At 42.4% G+C, this 20,009-nt stretch overlaps 1 protein-coding gene across 12 annotated transcripts in view; it reads right to left on the bottom strand.

Annotated features, from left to right (window-relative positions):
* Positions 1-1,203: 1,203 nt before the first annotated feature.
* The window catches only part of SPOCD1 (SPOC domain containing 1), a 26,782-nt gene continuing 7,976 nt past the window's right edge, over positions 1,204-20,009 (bottom strand). For 10 of the 12 annotated variants that reach the window (XM_083625146.1, XM_083625149.1, XM_083625151.1 and 7 more), the window contains 11 exons: positions 18,367-18,469; positions 15,417-15,552; positions 14,890-15,049; positions 14,399-14,515; positions 13,838-13,963; positions 13,065-13,182; positions 12,630-12,771; positions 10,960-11,113; positions 7,555-7,644; positions 5,025-5,211; positions 1,204-3,241 (listed from right to left, as the gene is read on the bottom strand). In XM_083625146.1, coding sequence (XP_083481272.1) covers positions 2,448-3,241; positions 5,025-5,211; positions 7,555-7,644; positions 10,960-11,113; positions 12,630-12,771; positions 13,065-13,182; positions 13,838-13,963; positions 14,399-14,515; positions 14,890-15,049; positions 15,417-15,552; positions 18,367-18,469 — 2,127 coding nt within the window. In that variant the 3' untranslated portion in view covers positions 1,204-2,447. The remainder of the gene's footprint in view (positions 3,242-5,024; positions 5,212-7,554; positions 7,645-10,959; positions 11,114-12,629; positions 12,772-13,064; positions 13,183-13,837; positions 13,964-14,398; positions 14,516-14,889; positions 15,050-15,416; positions 15,553-18,366; positions 18,470-20,009) is intronic. The other 2 variants (XM_083625144.1, XM_083625150.1) reach the window with 1 other exon arrangement.

The following is a 20,009-nucleotide window of genomic DNA, read 5'->3' as shown; positions in this document are numbered from 1 at the left end:
ATGAGTCAAGTGAAGTTCCACAGGTCCTGGAGCAATACTGAATGCAGCGGTGGGTTGCGTGAGGGCCAATAAGCTGAAGGTGAATCTCAGTAAAATGGACTGAGTGTGTGGCTTGGATAGCTTACCTGAAAAGGATGAGGATGAACTCCATCTGCAACAGGGGAATGGAACCGCCAGCCAACGGGTCAAATTTGGACCAGGACAGGTCCCAATATGGCATACACTCACCAACCTCGCACCTGATGTCCCATGTGGAACTCAAACATGCAGCTGATCCCTGCAGAAAACTTTCTCTGCTCTATGCTTGGGACTTGGAAAGCACCAAGCGGACCTGGCAAAGCCCCCTGAGCTGCAGCTTCCAAGCACCCAACAACCAGCTGGCTTTTGGGTGCTTGCGAAGTGCTGTGTAAGAATATTTACAGGTGAGTTGCCCCACCCACCTGTCAAGAATCTGGGCTGTTAGACCCAAAAGGTTCCCCACCTGTGCTCAGAAGAGTAGTTTACCAGGGAAAGCAGAAGGGCAAACAGAAAGCTCAGACCCATGCTTTCTAGAAGTGGGACAAAAAAACTGGACAAACCCATAGCCTGTAAGTTCTGGTTGATTTGCTGTTGTTGCTGGAGGCTGAGCTGGCTTCCACATCAAGGAGCGTCATTTTCCAGCTATGGCTCGTTTGCCAGCTATAGCCATCCCTTCACAGGGATAACCTGGTGAAGTGACCCATGCACTGTTAACTTCAAGGTTGGGCTAGGACAATCCACTCTGTATGGGGCTGCCCCTGAACTTGGTTTGGAAGCTGCAGCTAGTGCAGAATGCAGCAGCTAGGTTGTTAGCTGGAATGCCTTACACCACGAGCATGCAACAACTATTCTGAAAGAAATGCATTTGAGCTGAAGCATTTGGGACTATTGGTTTTGCAGGTGCCTTTCTGTAGTTAATGAAGAAACATTTGCTTTCTGCTTTTGCATGCTACAAGCTGATTTTGGAGGGGGATAGAGAGGCCTGCTGCTAGAAAGAAGACTCTCTGGATCAGATGTTCCTTCCCAATCTTGTGGTTCTATTGCATTTTACTAGCATAATGCTATCAACCAACTCTGCAGAATACAGGTTGTTGGAAAACTAAGTTTAGTAACTTTTTGCAACCTCAATGAAGCTTCGGGTCTACCTTGAACCTCTTCATACACAATACATCTAGACAATTCCTCTTATAACAATTAACAAAGCTTTTATTGCTATGAACAGCTTAACAGAAAAACAGAAAAATCTGTCATGCTAGCATTCTGTGTGCAGATAACACCAGTACCAACCCAACTTTCATCTTATAACATCAGTTTTTTTACCACTAGGGTCACCTTCTCTTACCCCACACAACCACATCTAATTTCAAAAAAACCCAGAAATAGTGGAACTTTATTCACTTGTATCTCTCACCATCAAACCCGTTTGTTCAGGAAGTTATTAAGCATGAATCTGCATGGTCATACTGGAGAAGGCTTGTTTTCAGGCTATACTGAAAATGTGTTTGTGGTGTACCAATCAGCTTTGCCACAGACAGTTTGAGATTTTGCATGCCAAGGCTCACACCATTTACAGAACCAATCAAGATGAACCACAGTGACAAATGCATTATTTTAAAACCCAGATCTGCTCTGATCATTTAGAAACGAGGGAGTCCAATTTGAAGGGTAACGGAGGGTGATAAACCTTCCACCACTTGCAGCTTACACCGTCTGTTCCCCAATGTGATTTCCCCCTACCTGAATGCTGTTGTTGTTGCCATCAGAATTCCCACCTGCTGTTTACAATATGGTTGGCAGAGATACAAGTCTCAATACATTGACCTGCGACTGTTGCATCCAATTTGGTAGCAAGAAAGCTTTCCAGGAAAATAGAGGTGGCCCTTTAACAAGTGGTGTGCAAACATTACTTGGCAAACCAGTCCATGTGGTATCATCTTCCTAACAAAAGGTGAAGATCACATGATCTCTCCCACTGGTTCTCCAGTTTTCTGGCCAGGTACAGAAGCATGGCAAGATTCTCCATGGCAGGACAATACAGCTGGCTGACTGACCAAAATTGTTACGTGAATGCTTAGTAAAGTTGCTCATCAGTATTCACCTCTTAGTGGCTTGCAAAATCATCCCCAATGATCATAATGTTTTTTTCACCACAAGCACATTCTGAATATTGATCAAATCTTGCCAGAGGGCAAGGATTATGAGAGTCACGAACAACAACAACAAAAGCAAATATATATTTTAAAAGTTGGAAAAGCACAAATCCGATATTAGGTTTCCTTCCCCCCCCCCCCGCTTTTTCCAGAGATAAATTCTTAATTGCATTAGAAGATGGCTGCTATGCCTCACCACAATCTTTAAAGCCACCTTTCCCTTTCTTTGTATTTTGTTTTTAAACAACTACAGTTTAGTCCTTGAGGGCCACAAGGCTCTTAGGGCATCTGTGCATTAGGCCCCTGAGTCTGGAGATGGGACTCAACCTGCTGGATGAGGGATAAAGTTTCCTGCAACAATGAGTTGGGTTCTCCAGCAACATATGCAATGCAAGGAATCTGGGGCGAAGATAGAACCTGTGACACTTCGCAAGGTGGCAAAGCATCAGCACAAAGGATGCTCTGTAAGAATGAGGAATCTATTATGTTTGCTCCATCTGCTTCATGTTGATCTGGGCACACAGGCTCAGAAGACAAAAGAAGCTCAATAGTCTTCCAGATATATGATTGATCAGAATCACCACAGAGCTGCACATGATCCCTGTCCTGATGTGGCTGTGCTCCCAAGATTCCCAGACTCAAGTTGTTCCACTGTTCCACTGCCCAAGAACTACTTAGTGACTGGAGAGTATCACCTACAGGAAAGTGATTGGCTTCATTTCCTGCCTCTTCATGCCGCAAAGAGGAAGGATCTCTATGAAATGTCTCTCCACCAAGCTCTTCAGGGTGAACAAAGACAGCATCAGCTGATAAAGGCTCTTGTCTTGGAAGGACTAGCAAGGGCCCCTCATTTCCACAGAGAAGGCTATCTATGGACAATTGTGGTGGTGGCCATGTCTGGCAAGTGTCCACTTGTGGAAGAGAAAAGCTATCAGCTCCAGTGCTGTCCTTTAAAGTGATATTCTTTCTCCTGGCTTTTGGTAAAGGATTTGACATTGTTTCCAAACTGCCTGTACATGTTCTCTTGGGCAGAATTAGTCCCAGCAACAAAGAAGGGTGGCATGGCTCAAGCCCTATGGAAAGAAAGAAAGCAAATAAACGAAATGACATGTTTCTGTGACTCTAGTGACAACCCAGGGACAAAAGCATGAGAATCTCAGCTGCTCTTAAAACAGGTGCCTTAGCTCCTAGAAAACTACAATAATTTGACCACAGCATGCACCCTGACATTTTAAAAGCAAACTGGGGGGAGGGGCAAATCATTCAATAATTTAAAAAAATCAAGTCCTTAAACCCACTAGCAATCATCTAACCTGTTTAGAAAAAAGCAGACGTGTACTGCTTTAGAAAATGTAAAATTTATGGTGTGTGTCTAAGGGTTTAACACCAGACACAGACCGAAGTGATGTAGTAGAATAATCCTTATTATGAAACTTCATTTACATGATGGAATCACTTCAATCAATTTGGTGCTTCCCACTGCCCTGCCTGCCTCTCTTCATCCCCTCACATCAGTCCTAGGAAATAGCATTCTTGATAAATGGACACATGATTCCCTAGCGCTTTGCAATGAGAAATAAAAGGATACCACCACTTCCAAATGTCAACAAATACATTTTAATATCCTGCTCCAGCCAGATGATCAAATTCTGTGCTGTCTCAGAGTAGGCATGCAAAGGTCATATCAGATAACATGATGAAAAAGGCCAACGGCAGAGGGATTCAGAAAAGTGGACTTTTTAAGATGACCAGCAATTGAAGGATTCTGCTCAGGGGGGCATACACATATCTGCCTCATACGCCAAACATTCAAGATTCGTTTTCAAACTCTGGGAAGCTCCATCACTCCAGAAGCTCCAATGTGCATACAGCAGTTCCAATGAGTACAGGCAGCTCCAAAAAATCAGTAATGATCCAATTTGCTACACAAACCAGCTCCATGCGCATACTGGAGTCAGGGCCAACATCTAGGGAGGACTCAGAAGCCCCAGAATCCTTCAGTGTACTTCTTATTTTCTTTCCATGGCCTGTATTCTCTGGCAGATATTTTGCAATAATATATGCTAAACATCTGTTTCCTAGTTCCAAAATTTGGATTTGTTTTGGTAGCAAATATAGAGCCTTGGCACTCTTGCCATTAGCACATGGCCTGGGTATTTTTCACTGAGTTACTCCAAGGGATATGTCATTCTTCACACCATCCAGTACGTTATCTCTGGTGAATCAATGAAAATAATAAATGAATGGAAAGAAAACCTACCCACGTGACTGAAAAAATGAAAGTTTACTAGCCCCTTCTCTCTCCCCACCCCACTTTCTCCCCAACTCTCTTCTCCCCCAACTGATGTACTGTATACATCAAAGTTTCACATTGAATATAACTGATCTGTAGAAAGAACTTTATGATCTGAAAATAGAGATGATGTATGTACTTTTGTAACCCCAGAAAATCTTTAATAGAAAACATTTTTTTTTAAAGTCCTCTTGTTCGCTTTTACACCTTCTGCCTATCAGTGTCATTAGATTTCTACAAGCTTCTGTATGCTGAGAAGTAAAATTTCTCTTTTGTTTACCCTCTCTGTGCCACAGTACAAATAATCTTATAAACCTCTATCATGTCCTTCCCTCCTCGGTCTTTCCCACCCCCAATCTAACAAAACTGCTTATACAAACAAAATTCATGCAGAAAAGAAATTGTAGTAGAATAGCCATATTAGTTTACAGTGGAAAGGAAAATCTGAGTATTGACTTAATGTGGCACAAAGTGTGTTCTCCAGAAAGATATCTATGATAATTGTTCAACTCCACTTCCATGAACTTCAAGAGAAAGGAGAAAGATTTGTTCCCAGTTCCTACCTGGACCACCAAATGCGTGCAGTTTAGAAGGCACAGGCTGGTAAGCTGCTAATGGCACCATGAATATCTCCATCTGGTTGCTGTCCACGATGCCATATCTTTGTTTATTGTTCAAGTAGGAATAGAGCGTGTTATAAGGGTCGAAGCCTTTGGGTAAGCTGGGGTGGAATCTTATCACTCCCATCTCCTGTGCAAACATGGGAAGAAAAAGAAAGGAAGCAATTATCAGGGAGTACCCAGCTCCTATGAAAAGGAACATTTTGCCTATTGAGCACCTACTCTTCTTGTAAGTGTCAGGGCATTCAGGCCCACACAACACAGCTGCCAGATCAGGAGGGGCTCTGTGGCTGAAGTGCTTTTCACACCTCCTTTGGAAGAAAGCCTAACACCTCCCTTCTGCCATCTGACTTACTGCCGCTGGTGCACCACTGTGGCCTCAAGCAATCCTACAGATCAGGTCAGGTCGGGATGAAAATTTCTTCAATCAAGAATAAGGGTAGCAGCAGGGAATGGCTCATCAAGTCTGGGGCCTGGAAATCACATCCACTCCTGTAAGGTTAGGTCATGCTGGACTGTTTCTAGCTGCAGTTTGACTCAAAGCCAGAAGGCAGGGCCTGAGGATGAGTGTCTTATCTGGCTCCCTGCTACCACTTTATAGTTGTTGGTAACTTCTAGGTTGCCACATCTGGCAGCAACTAGGGGTGGGTTGGGGGACATCAGATGCTGCACAAGATACCTGGGAGTTCCCAAGTGGTGTCCTCTCCAGTTGCAGCCTCTCTGACAGAGAGGGAAGAAGAATGCATTTAGTTTCCAGTGGATGTGAGGCTTTCAGCCCTTCTATTCCCACATTAAGCTTCTAGTTTTTGCATTCTTCATCTCTTTCGTTCTATTTGTACTTTTGTTTGTTTTTTTGTATACATTGCTCACTTCTAGCCATTAAGAGGCTCTGAGAAAGAACCTTCCCTAATCAAGGCAGGAAGATGACAGTAGTTCAAGAAAGATCCTGCATCCTCAGAAAGTGTTTGTTAGCCCTACCTATTCCGGCCCACAGTCTGGTCCTTTACTATCTGCAACTGCAACACTTCTGGAAACAGGAAAGCGTAACAGAAGAGAGTTCTGGATGGTGCTGACATAATAATTTTTTTTACTAGGAACTACCAACATAGTAAGATAAAATCCTTGTACTATAATAATAATAATAATAATAATAATAATAATAATAATAATAATTTATTTATAAATTCCAACTTCCAACAGAACACTAAAATACAATAACTTATTAAACATTAAAAGCTTCCCTAAACAGGGCTGCCTTCAGATGTCTTCTATGGGTTTCTTTCCTTATAAATGCCCCACCACCATCTGTTTGATGAAACAGATTTGCATGTATAGGAAAGGCAAGAAGTAATTACTAAATTTGTTCTTTAGCTCAGAAATTACAGATGTAACTATCAGGAGGCCCTAGATTGCTAAGAGCAATGTTATTCACCTTCCAATCTAGCTACAAGGGCTCATACTGTTCTTTGATTTATGCTGCGCATCTGGTGTTGCAGTATACTGGGTGTTACTTACTTACTTACTTACTTACTTATACACACACACACACACACACAAGGGCTGGGCAATATGATGATATATCATCCAAAACCAGTTTGAAGTCTATAGCGTGATAGTTTCATAGTTTTTGACCGGACAATATGTCATGAATATGTCATGTGTGTTAGGGCTATGCAATATATCATCCAAAACCAGTTTCAATACCATATCATGATACTGGTTTTATCATTTTTGACCTGACAATATATTGTGAATCACAATGTGTGTGTGTCTGTGTGCTATGCAAAAATCACAATGTGGCGAAAACCGTAAAACCAGCCAATGCCTCTACATAGCTCCATCGTTACTTCGGACATTATGATTTATCAGTATATTGCAATGTTTAGCTGGTGATATATCACAAAGTTGAAAAGCAGATATCGCCCAGCCTTACTGTTCACCTCTACATAGTTTCAGCCTTATTTCAGACACCGTGATATTGGTATATCACAACACTTAGGTGGTGATATATCGCGATGTTGAAAACCAGATATCTCCCAGCCCTAACACAAAAACCTTAAAACAATGTCATTAAGCTACAACCCTGAAACAGTTCAGAGCAAAACTACAATCCTTGAATGATATATCCCTGGACCCAAGGACTCAGTGGAAATATCAACCAGCAGAAAAGCAAGGTCTGGATGAGAGAACTTTTGTTCAGAGCTGCATCTGTGCTACCTTCCCTATACAGATGACACACACATGCACCTGCAGAATTACCTATGGTAATTACAGAAGCAAAAAATCTGCTACATAGCTGATGCTATGTAACATGTAATTTGGCTCCAAATCCCACTCTTTACAAAGGAGGATCCTGAGGAGGCACAAATCTGCATTGGATGCTCCTGATGGGGCTGTGGGAACCTTCAAGGTCAACTGTGGTATCAAATAAGCAACAGAGCCTGATTAAAATAAGAACCTTTCAGCGAGATACCTTGCTGTTTGCTGGCCATATGCTGTCTAGATAGGACCAGACATCCTCCGGGAGAATACAGCCCCTTCCCTGTAGAAGATGTGGTAAGGCCTGGATGAATCACAAGAGCATAAAGGAAGATCACTATCATAAGAGAAATCCACATGTCTGTGATTGAATTTGGTTTTCCAACAATACACTGATCTAGTGGAAACAGATCTAGAATGAACATTATCTTAGCAGCCGTTCTAGGGCTGTTTTAAGGGCAGCAGTTCTCTCCTTACTGAAGATGGGGAGTGAAGGGAGGCTTCCTAAAACTTTCATGGAAGGAATATGATTTGAAGCATGGATTTTTCATCTCATAATTTACTGTCTTAGTACACCAGCTTTATGACTTATTGTCGCAATATCAGAATCCCTGGAACATCAGTTTCAACTTAACCAGGGAAGAGTAGAAAGATACCTTATTTTGTCCTCTCTTTTTACCCTGCTGCTCTAACAGAGACAGTAAGGCCTATTTAGCTGTTGCTTATCCCTCCTCCAGAGCTATTAGGACTTGGTCAGCAACATAAAAGGGATGCTCCGATAAGAGTAGTGGCAAACTTGCTGAAAGTTCTTAAATGGGTGGAGGGAATGTGGAGGTACAGTGGTGCCCCGCAAGACAAACGCCTCGCAAGACGAAAAACCCGCTAGACGAAAGGGTTTTCCGTTTTTCGATGCGCTTCACAAGACGAATTTCCCTATGGGCTTCCTTCACAAGACGAAAGCCCATAGGGAAATCTCCAGGACAGCGGGGAAGCGCAGCGTGTCTTCCCCACTGTCCTCGGACCTCCTCCGAAGGCTGGCGGTGGGGCGGAGAGACCTCCTCCCGCCGCCAGCCTTCGGAAGGCTGCTCCGAAGGCTGGCGGTGGGGTGGAGAGACCTCCTCCTGCCGCCAGCCTTCGGATGGCTGTCCTGAAGACTTGCGGTGGGAGGAGGGCTTTCCTCCCCACCGCCAACATTCAGAATGCTGTTCTGAATGTTGGCGGTGGGGAGGAAAAACCCTCCTCCCACCGCAAGCCCCGGGAACAGAGGAGAAGCGCTGCGCGCCTTCCCCTCTGTTCCCGTACCTGTCCTGAAGGCTTGCGGTGGGGAGAAAAGCCCTTCTCCGCACCGCCAGCCTGGCAAGCGGTCTCCATAGGAACGCATTAATTGATTTTCAATGCATTCCTATGGGAAACCGTGCTTCGCAAGACGAAAAACTCGCAAGAAGAAAAAACTTGCGGAACGAATTAATTTCGTCTTGTGAGGCACCACTGTATTGCGCTGTACCTAATCTAGCCCTGCTCATACCCAGTAGAGGCTCTTACACTTGGACTACTGGGCACAACCCTCCCAAGGAGAATGTCAAACACATCTTTAAAGGACTCCCCCTCCCCAATTTCAAAGCCACCCATTCTTTCCTGTCCCTCTGGAGATATTTCCATCCATCTCCTTTTCACTGGCCAATCTACTCTCTGTATCACTTAGCCACACTTAATCCAAAAGTATTGGATAGTAAAGAGGTCCCTCCCATGTTCCTCAAGGAGAACTGCCAGTTTTTGAGCCCTGCTAGAAAAATGCAACCTGTGCCGTTAATAAAGATAGTGCCTACAGCAGGTAGGCGAAAAATATTCAGTTGTTCAAAAATAATTTTACACCATTTATCAAATATGTGAGAAAGAGACAATTACTTACAAAGTGCCATGAAAACTTACAAACTACCTAAAATAAAATGAACTTGCAATATCATATTTATGGGCTCTGGCTGAACAGTTTCCCCTCCTTCCTGTTATGAAGGCAATCTACATTGACTAGAGAGGACCTAGTCTGTTCCAGCCTTATCAAATCATACAACTGTTCTGAGCAAACTCAGAGCCATTTCCCTGAAGGCCAGATCTCCTCATAGGTTTTAGCAGTACTTTTTTCTGGAAAAAATGTGGAGGAACTCAACACAAAGCTTGTCTGTCTGTCTGTCTGTCTGTCTGTTTGTTTGTTTGTTTAATGCGGGATCCAGTCGCAGTGCCACACACATACAGGCAGTGGTTAAATGTAAGATGTGATTAATAAACTCAGGCAAACAATGATCTGGATTAGAAATGGCCACAACTTTATTGATTACAGATATAGGTGGATTTTTGGCTCAGGCATTAGGTGTATATCTGTTTCAGGCCCCCCCCCCAATTTTTTAAATTAATTTTAAAAAGGTAAGGGAACCAAGTTCCTGCTCAAAAAAAACCCTTGGATTTTAGTAACCAGAGAATTAACATGTTTCCTTCCCCAAAAGAGCCTTTTTATTTTAGTATTTTGTTTTGTGACTTTGCTAGAGAGCAACCAACCAAGCAATAGCGGGCACATTGTGAGTCGTTTTCCTTTAAAAATATCTATTTTTTTATTTGGTCACTTTGCATTTATTTTTGTGAATTTTCTGGGAGAATGGTGGATAGCTTGTGTATGTATTGCAACAAACTGTGCATTAACCATTTCCCTGTACTCACTCATTAAAAGCTGCAGCAGGTGTTGGTAAGGATTCTTTTAATTTAGAAAAAAAATGTGTTTTGGATAATGAAAAGTTAAAATTGATTTGGGGTGAGGATAACTACATGCAACTGGAAGCAAGTGTTCCTCACATTTTAAAACTTTTTGCATGTTTCTTTAGTTCTTTGGAAATGGATATGTAGCTGTAATCAATACACGAATTCACAAACTTATGCTGTGAGGTCTGCCTTAATTTCTAAATAAGAGATATGCAGTCAATATTGTCTGAAAATGATACTTGAACCCTCTTGCTTAGGAGCTCTTTCCCTGTCCATAGATGTGCAAAGAATAATGGGTGTTTTCCATCAAGGAGACGGTAGCAATCTGCACGTCTGTAATGGCACACTTTCTTAAATAAGTGTTGTATGAGTCCTATTGTGATGAAGCAAGGTTAAAAACTGCAACCTGTCATGGGCCAGGAATCAGCTTCTCCTGCTGAACAGCAGCCTGAAGAGGGAGAAGGCAGAGTGACTCCACCTGCAGCTGATCAGCCTTCAAGGACACAAAGAAGGCACTGATGAGAACCAGCTGGCTCCAGCCTTCTTAAACAGAGCTCTCAGCAGCAGTGAGTCTGGAAACAAACCCTGTGGTTCCTGGCCCTACCTTGCTGCTTCCTGCTCTCTGTTTGGACCCTTGGCTTCGTGATCATCTGATTCCCCAACCTCTGGATTGTCTATGTGGATTGCTGTTTGCCCAACCCTTGGAACGGACTTGACTTTGTATGCTGACTCTGCCAGGTGCATCTCAAAGACTCTTATTTCCTGTTTGTTTGGGCTCGCACTCCACCAAGCTCTGCACGCTGTTGCTTGGCAACGGGACTATGACACAGCACTACCAAGTCAAAGTGTTACCAGCCACCACTGCTCATACCTGTGACAGATTACAGCTGGATCCAGAAACAGGATATGCTTTTGCCACAAATTGCTTCACACTGAACATGTGAATGACTCCTTCCCAGATGGCGGAGTTCCTGGGCTGCTTCTCCACTCGTCGATGTTTCTTTGGAATGTGAGGTGAGATGGGGCTAAAAGAGATGAGGAAATATGCAAATCCAGTTCTGTTCAGAATTGTAGAACTGGAAGAGACCTCGAAGACCATCTAGTCCAACCCCCGGGGCTCAATGTAGGATCTGCAATACAGGATCTTGCAACTACAACATCCCGAACAGATGGCTATCCACTCTGCTTAAATACCTTCAGAAAAGAACTCGCCACTTCCGGATGCACGTTCCACCATCAAATAGCTCTTAGGAAATGTCTTCTAATGTTGGCATTCTGCCAGCTCTTGAAGACACACCTGTTTACGCAAGCATTCCCCTGAACTGAACTTCTGGTTTTATTGTTTTAAAAACTGTTTTTAAATGTCATTCTTTTCAACTGCTTGTTTTATTGGGTCCAATCCAAACAGACACAAAGGAATGTGGTAAATGGAGCCTGCTATTCCTCCTGCTCCTCTCGCTGCTAGCTATCCCAAAGAGTGCAGCTATTGGCTATTCAAAGCGGGATCGGCAAGGCTGGGGAAGAACATTTCAAGCTATTGGGACACTCTGTTGTGGACCTTAAGGTAGCTATCCCTGAACAAAGGAACTTCAAAGGGAAATCCCAACATGAAAGACCGAGTTACAATTTATCAAGAAATTTGATTCTAGTTCATTTGGGCCTGAATAGAGACAATTGTTTCCTGTCCAACTACAGGTGTTATTTTACTCAGCAATGCTAAGCAGATTCTGTTATCACCAATTGTTGTAATGTTTCATAGTGTTTGCATACAGTTAAGCTCTAATTAAATTGGTACAGGCTGTACTTTTGTACTTCCTTACCAATGAACTCCAGTTTTTATACTCCCTCACTCCCCCGCCCCCTTACACACAAACAAACTGAGAGGTATTGCAATGCATCTGATGAAGTGGACTCTAATCCATGAAAACTAACACCATAATAAATTTATTAGTCTTTAAAGTGCTTTTTTCCTTTTCTTTTCAAAAGACTAACAAAAGTACCCCTCTGGAAGTTGTTGCAATGGAAGCCATCTGTTTCTGTGGATCATTGTTTTTTAAACGTTTGTTAAGTCGGAACGTTCAGAACTATTCCTCAACAACTCAGCCAATAACAGAGGACATACTGATACCAAATATGACAGCCAACAACTACAAAGGTTCCAAAAACACCAGACTAAGTCTCAGAATTTTTCTTCTATCTGTTGGATGGGTGGTAGAAGAGTAAGAATCACATTTCCCCTATAAATCTAGATGTGCTGTGCTTTATTATCTCATTTCTCTCTTGGACCTAAAAGGCTATCCAATGGAAATTTTCCTCTTACCCTTGTATGAAGGGGAAATGGCAATGCATGCCTGAGTTACTGCTACAGCTTAAAAGTAACTGTGTTGATATCCACCAAATGAACAAAGCTTCACACATCTCAGACTGACTTATTTCTTTTAAGGTTTAATGTATCACATTTTTAAAAGTGTTGCGTTATTTATAGGGTTTCTATCTTCAATATTAAAGTTCTGGGGGTTGAGAAGTATGAATTATACAGACCTGTCCACATGAAGAGGCCTTTCTCCTTCCTCTGAGAACATGGTGCTTGGGTGCCAATGTTTGGTGGCATTTGCTTTCTCTTTTAAAGCGTGCTTGTACGTAGGTGGCTTAAATCCCTGCTCGCCGCCGGCAGTAATTTGTCCTAGAAAGCCAGAAGGAACAGTGCTATTTTTTCCCCCACATTAAAAGATTCTGAATCAATTTTCAAGAATCCTTTTTCTCCGTTGTCAAATTTAATTGGCAGGCCCAAGATTTTTCTACTGCCGCTTGGATTTGAAGATTGACTTTGGAGTTTTGTATTTGAAAAAATAATAAATAAAAACTCACAAACTCAGAAGGTCAGTCTTATAAAGAATGGCTGGAATCTTTAATTCGGTGGTCCAAAAAAGCAAAGCCTCTTTTTGCTGCAGAATCTTAACAAGTTTGGTAACTTACCAAAACAACTAAGATAGTTAGGTTCCTCAGAACGATTCCGCTGAACATCATCTGGGTCTCTCACAGATACTCTAGGAATCTCAGAACTATGGTTCACCTCTTTGGGTGACTGTGATCCCTAAAAATAATGCAAGGTGGCAAGTTACTGTGCCCTTAACTTTTGGTTTCACTGACTACAATTAGTCTCATTAGTTAAACAACTCAATAGTCAACTAATCGGGGGGGGGGGGGCATTAAAAGTTTGCAGCACTTGTAAGAGCTAATGTTGACCCCTTTACAGCATCTGGCAAATTATGCAGCTCTCTGATCCTATCCAGAACAGGCTCTGACCAAAGCACTACTGAAAGCATAATCAAACTCACTAACAAAAAGTCGAAGGGACTGTAGTGTGAGGTGCACCATTACTTTTCAGACCTGCACCCCCAGGGTCCCTACGCAGGTTCCGTAGTACAAGCAAGTGCAACCCATTGCTCTTCTTTTATAGTGATTACAGGAAATTTTAATGACGAGCAGGGAAAAGTCTAGGGCCACATTTAGGCTCTGTTTTTGCTGCACCTGCTTGGACTCAAGGCACTGGTGCTGTTAAGTAGTTCTCTACTACCCAACAATCTGCACAGAAACCTGTGACAGAAATTCATCACATGCAGCTCAAATGCTTGCTTCATGCAATCTGGTTGATCTCAGGCACCTATATATTTTTCTTTGAGCATGAAATGATTTGCACAGTATATGCTCAGTTGGTTGTGCTTGTCTGAACATCACTATCTACTCACAAATATTTCTTGGAACATCAAGTCCTCTTCTGCTTCTCTCTCTATCTCTACAATGCCTTTGTGGTTGAATTTTGCAGAGCAACACCTTGGTGCTTCTTGTTCCTCTCTCTCTATTATTTCCAGCGCCTGCAAATAGCACAGTGATGTAGGCATGGCTCTAAATATGCATTTTTTTGGGGGGGGGCACTTCACATATAATGCTTTTGGGCTTACACTTGATATATAATGCACAAATGCAATAAACATGTGTTTACCAAGATTGTATCATACACATACACTTGTTATGGAACCAGGGTTGACTATGACCTGAAGCATACACTCAGTGGCACAGGTTTGCCACCACGTATGTGTGAAAGAGTCCTAAAGCTAGGATACACATGGAAAAATAAAGCCAAACATGTCCCACCGCTGGGCTTCTATTAGGACGTATTTTTCTCTAGTAAGTAAATTGCCATCAGATAAGCATAGAGCAAGCTGCTGACTCTGAAACAACTTCTGGGTCCAAGCTGGAAACTGGTTCGCTCTGCTTTGCCTTTTCCTGGGCATAAAATGATTACTTACACGTTTGTTCTCTTTGGCTCTCCACTCTGCTAGTTCCGGGGGTGCCATCTCAAAGGAGCTCATCTGAACTAGTCTCTTGGGGGTAATCTCCCCAAGTATTAATTTGCGGAAGAGGTACTGAAATAAAGTGAAACAAGCAATCCTCATTAGAAAGACTATTTATTAGAATAACAATAAAGCAACTTTTGCATGTTGTTTAAAAAAAGGCTGAGAGAGTGAGCCATTTTGCATAGTCAAGGATATCTTACTAGCACAGCCAATTTAAAAAATAACAGTGATGGCCAGACACATCTTTCAACCCTAGAGAGGGAATAAAGATTACTGGATGACAAGTGTAACGAAGGGTACAAGTCAACAAAACATAGGGGGGGAATGTCTATCTTTCACCACGATTTACAATCTTTGCTTAATAAGGAGAATCACACTGCCCATTAAAAATATCATGAGGCAAATAAAGAGTTTTGTGTGCTTTTTCATTTTGTTTTTCTGACCTGGTTTTCTGCAGATTTTAAGTTGAAGAGCAGACTGCGGTACTTGTTCTTGTAGTTTTGTTCAACACAGCAAAACCGTTTGAAAATCTCCTGCTCCACTTTCTTTGCTATCTTCACGACTGTTTTTTTCTGTACACACAGGTCAGGCAAATCATCCAACCTGAAACACAGAAGGCAAGGAATGTGTTGATTTACCTAGACAGGGCATCCACACAAGGGCTGATCTGCAAACATGCCTGCACTTTCACAAATAAACTGGTCAGTGGGCCAAGCCCAGAGTCCACAACATCTCAATGCAACAGATAAATGTGTAATGCCAGTGTGGTATAACTGCTAGTTATTGACTTGGGCCATTTTGAGGATATCATGGGATATCATGATATGTATCATGTCTTGTACTTTTTGAAGGAATGGTGGGATAAAAAGAATAATGCTACAAATGTTTCAGATTACCTTTACCACCTTACAATCAAGAATCATACATAAGTTCCTTTCCTGTGTAGACTGAGACGTCCAGGCATTTTTACCTTTTCAAAAGAGCTTCCCTCAAGGCATCCACAACCTTACAACGACTTTGTTCCTGAGTCAGCTGAGAACTGTGAACTGGAGCTGGTGCCTTGCTAGGTCCCTGGCGTCTCTTATTCTTCTTTGTCCTATCATCATCTTAGAACAAGAGAAAGAACTTTCAGATCTTCCAACATTCTCCCAAAGGAACTTACAGAACAGAAATTATATGAAGACTCAGTACTGCCTGCTTTTAAGGCAGGGGTATGGAACCTCAGGCATGGGGGCCAAAAGACCTCTCTGTATGACCCTTTGAACTCTCCAGACCACACCCATCACTGGCCTTACTTTAAAGCAAGAGCATTTTTGCCTGGTGTGCTTGAACTATGCGCCTCTTGTTTTTCTTGATGGGGGGGGGGTGTGTGTGTAGAGAAAGTAGCCTACAGTACAAAGGTAAAATTTCTATTTGTTGCTCTGCCCAGTTTTGCCTCCGACTCCACCTACCACTGGCATGTGGCCTTCAGAACTTTGCCTAGAATGGAACAAAAATTGTTCCCCATCTGTTTAAGGGGTTAAGCTTTTCTGAAAAATCAATGGCTACATTCTCAGTTACAGAAGTGAGAAACACACATGCACTCAAAACAGCCAACACTCATTTTCTTCTCCCAGCTGAAGACTGCTCTCTAGTAATCAGCAGCCAAAAGCAAAATATATCATAGTACTACATAATTAAAACTTGTATAAACAATTCTTTTTGGGGAGTAATGGCCCCACAATTTTGTTTCAAGGCGCAAATATTATTTCCCCCCACTGCTGCCCCAGGCTGTGCTTGTTTTATACAACACCTTTGTATTGCTGGTTAAATGCAATTCACCCTCAAGCTAACACCTGTTGCCACTGAGACGCTACAGGATGACTGCATGATGGTCAGCTACATGAGCACTTCCCCATTTTTAACATCTGAACATTCATTGATATAGCCTATAAAAAGGAGGGGGAAGTAGCCAGCATGAGCAGGCCCTGGAGTCTAGAGCTGTGAAGATGTTGTGAAATGCTGTTGCTTTCATTCCACAGTACTTGGAACCACCGAGGGATAAAAAGGAACATTTTGCTACCACAGCAAAAATGCAAATTCAGTGTTTTTTTATCAACACTGTCTAATTTGCCTAATGTACTCCAGCTGCTGAACTGCAGCATTTTAAAATCAAAATTTGAGTTTACTTCCCCTCCAAAGTACTAGCCTCAGCCCTACAGTAAGTTTTAAAATATCCACAGAATGAAAAAAAGTGTGAGCCACAATGTGTCATAGCAGTTGTTGTTCTGGGCATAGCAGGACTCTCAACAGTTTGGTACCCATGATGGGCTTGCTTTGGTTACTGCCAGTGCTGTGATAAAACATTCAAGAAATAAAGAACTTGCCCTCTTCACAGTTCCTTCCCCAGGGAAGCCACACTGCCAACAGCTTTCTCTACACTTGGAAAAGCATCAGAGCTGAAACTATTTGAGCACACAACCCTTAACTGCTTCAGACAAGGTGTACTATAAGCATTTTTCAGTGGCTGCTTTTTAAAAAAGAAAAGAACATTCTGCCCTGAGAAAACCTTCTGACTCTAGGACACCAACAGGTGGTTTTGTAACACCTCATGGACTCAACAAGCCTTTCATCAGTCTGAAAATATCCTGGGATTTATCAAATACCATTTCAATATTGAACTGGTTACTGAAATGTTTGAGCTATATAGAAGTAGAACACACAAATCTGTAGCTAGTGAGCTCTAACTGAGCAGGGATAGGGACCCTTCTAGAAGTTATGATTGCAGGGCCCTATCCTCTTGGCCTGCATATAAAGCATCTATTTAATGCACATTTAAAGGACATGACTTTCCCACCCCACCCCCCAAAAAATCCAGAGAACTGTAGTTTAAGGGTGTTGGGAACTGCAGCTCTCTGCTACAACTGCAGTACTCAGGATTCTTTGGGGAAGTTGTGTTTTTAAATACATGTCGTGTACACAGCTTTATACCACATATAGCACTGTGCACAGTGATACCATGAGCCCCCTCCTACCAACCTAGCAGTTTGAAAGCACACTAGTGCTAGCAGATAAATAGGTACTGCTGCGGCAGGAAGGTAAACAGCATTTCCGTGCGCTCTGGTTTCCGTCACGGTGTTCCGTTGCGCCAGAAGCGGTTTAGTCATGCTGGTCACATGACCCGGAAAGCTGTCTGTGGACAAACGCCGGCTCCCTCGGCCTGAAAGTGAGATGAGCGCTGCACCCCATAATCGCCTTTGACTGGATTTAACTGTCCAGGGGTCCCTTACCTTTACCTTTATTACCTATGAGTCCCAATGGATCAGACCAAAGGTCCTATGGGAAGTCGCAGGCCTGAGTGCAACTGCATTCGCCTCATGCGATTTCCAACCAGTGGAGGGCAAACATAAGACATCCTGGCTACATAGCTTTTATTCTCCATAGATCTGTGTCTTCGTCATTCATTCATACATTATTTGTAACACTGGTGAGAGGGAAGACTTCAGCCTTGTGAGCTCTATTCTGCTATTCTGTATTTTTGCTATATCTCTATTTGATAACTCCAATATCCACCAACCAGTCAGGCGTAAAATTGTGGCTGAGTGTACCGAGTCAATTATCTACTGTGTCTCAAAAGCCATACACTAGAATAATCTGCATATAGAAATATATATCTGTATCTGTGTCGTGGCAAATCAGGTATATGAACAAGAACTCTTATATACATTGTTAACAAATCAATATTCAAATTTTACAAGAGGAACACAGAAACCGATATGCAACTAGCAAAAGCCCAGCCATGATAGAGAATTATTTTTAGTTGGAATTTATGGATCTTCTGTAAAGTGCCCAGATGTCTACCTGTCAATTTTACCTTTTGCCCACCCATGGGGACTGATGGCTAAAAGCCATACATGTTCAGTAAATAAGCAGCAACTTACCTAAATTCAAAGGTTTGTGCTGAATGACAGTTTCTGAATACAGCTTCCCTTCATTTTTACTATTTGGTAGCAGAAGAGCACAGTTGCCTTGGCTTTCCTTGTGCTGTGGGAATTGCAGTGAGGATGGTTGGAAGAAAAATGGAACTAAGTTACTGGTTTCTTTGGACCTTTAATCAGGAAAAATTGATAAAGTAAGAGACCTTTTGCTGAATAGCCATAAACGGATTCCTTCTATGAGCCCTAACCATGGCCAAGACTGGTATTGATGAACTGGAAAGAATAAAGACATGGTCCCCTTTAATTGATGGATTGAAGACATGACAGTGCTCACAACATATGAACGGATTGCTTATTGACACAGACTTCATTTGGAGAAATATATTGGCATTTGGAAATAATTTATACAGGATATAGTAGGCTATCAACAATCATATATATATTATGACAATAACAGTACTTACATATCTATAGAAAAATGCAAGTGTAACTGATTATATTGCGGGGGCTCAATTAGTGCCAGCGCCTTCTGTAAAGAGCTTGGGTATAACCTTTGACGCCTCCCTTTCCATGAAGGCGCAGGTTGCAGCCACAGCTAAGGTGGCATTTTTCCATCTCCGCCATATTAAGCAGTTGGTCCCTTACCTTTCTCGCCCTGATCTGGCCACAGTGATCCATGCAACGGTCACCTCCAGGCTTGATTATTGTAACTCACTCTACGTGGGGCTGCCCTTGAAGCTGACCTAGAAACTCCAGCGGGTGCAGAATGGACCCTACGGGGTCCTTGCTGTGGGATCACATTCATCCAGTGCTTTACCCGGTGGAGTAAAGGGTCAGGTTTAAGGTGCTGGTTTTGACCTTTAAAGCCCTATGCAGCCTAGGACCCACAGGACTGCCTCTCCTGGTATGCCCCGTGGACCTTAAGGTCCACAAATGACAACATTTTGGAGGTCCCAGGTTGCAAGGTAGTTAGATTGGTCGCAACTAGGGCCAGGGCCTTTTCAGTACTGGCCCCGACTTGGTGGAACGCTCTGTCACAACAGACTAGGGCCCTGTGGGACCTGACATCTTTCCGCAGGGCCTGTAAGACAGAGCTGTTCCGCCTGGCCTTTGGTTTGGACTCAGTCTGACCCTTGTTTCCCTCCCCTTATGGTTTTTGATCTATGGGCTATGTTTAAAATGAGGCTGCATTTTAAATTGCATTTTAACCTGGATTTTAGTTTTTTCCTATTATGTTTTTACTGTAATTTTATTGGTGTTAGCCGGCTCTGGCCGAGGAGGGCGGGGTATAAATAAATTCTTATTCTTATTCTTATTATTTAGTCTGCTATACCCTACTCTATATATCTACAGTGGGTATGGGTGTAAATTTTTTATTCTTTTTATTCTTCTTTGCACTTTTTTCTTCTTTTTCTTTTTTCACTTTCTTCTGTGAAACTGAAATTCTCTTAATTAAAAATTAATTGAAAATAAATGGATTCTTGATCTGCTCATTATGTTAAATTTCTCTTTTCAGATAAAGCAGTGTGAGTGCTGCACAAATAAGTAATCAAACTGACAAAATAGAAATGGTACAATACTTCATATTCTCTTTACCCATCTCACCAACTGGATACTTTCTGTCTATGATAGGAATTGACAACTTG

The sequence above is a fragment of the Podarcis filfolensis genome (assembly GCF_964270895.1).
Source record: "Podarcis filfolensis genome assembly, chromosome: 8".
NCBI lineage: Eukaryota > Metazoa > Chordata > Lepidosauria > Squamata > Lacertidae > Podarcis > Podarcis filfolensis.
Note: the sequence above shows the minus strand (reverse complement) of the source record. Positions and strands in the feature narration are given on the sequence as shown.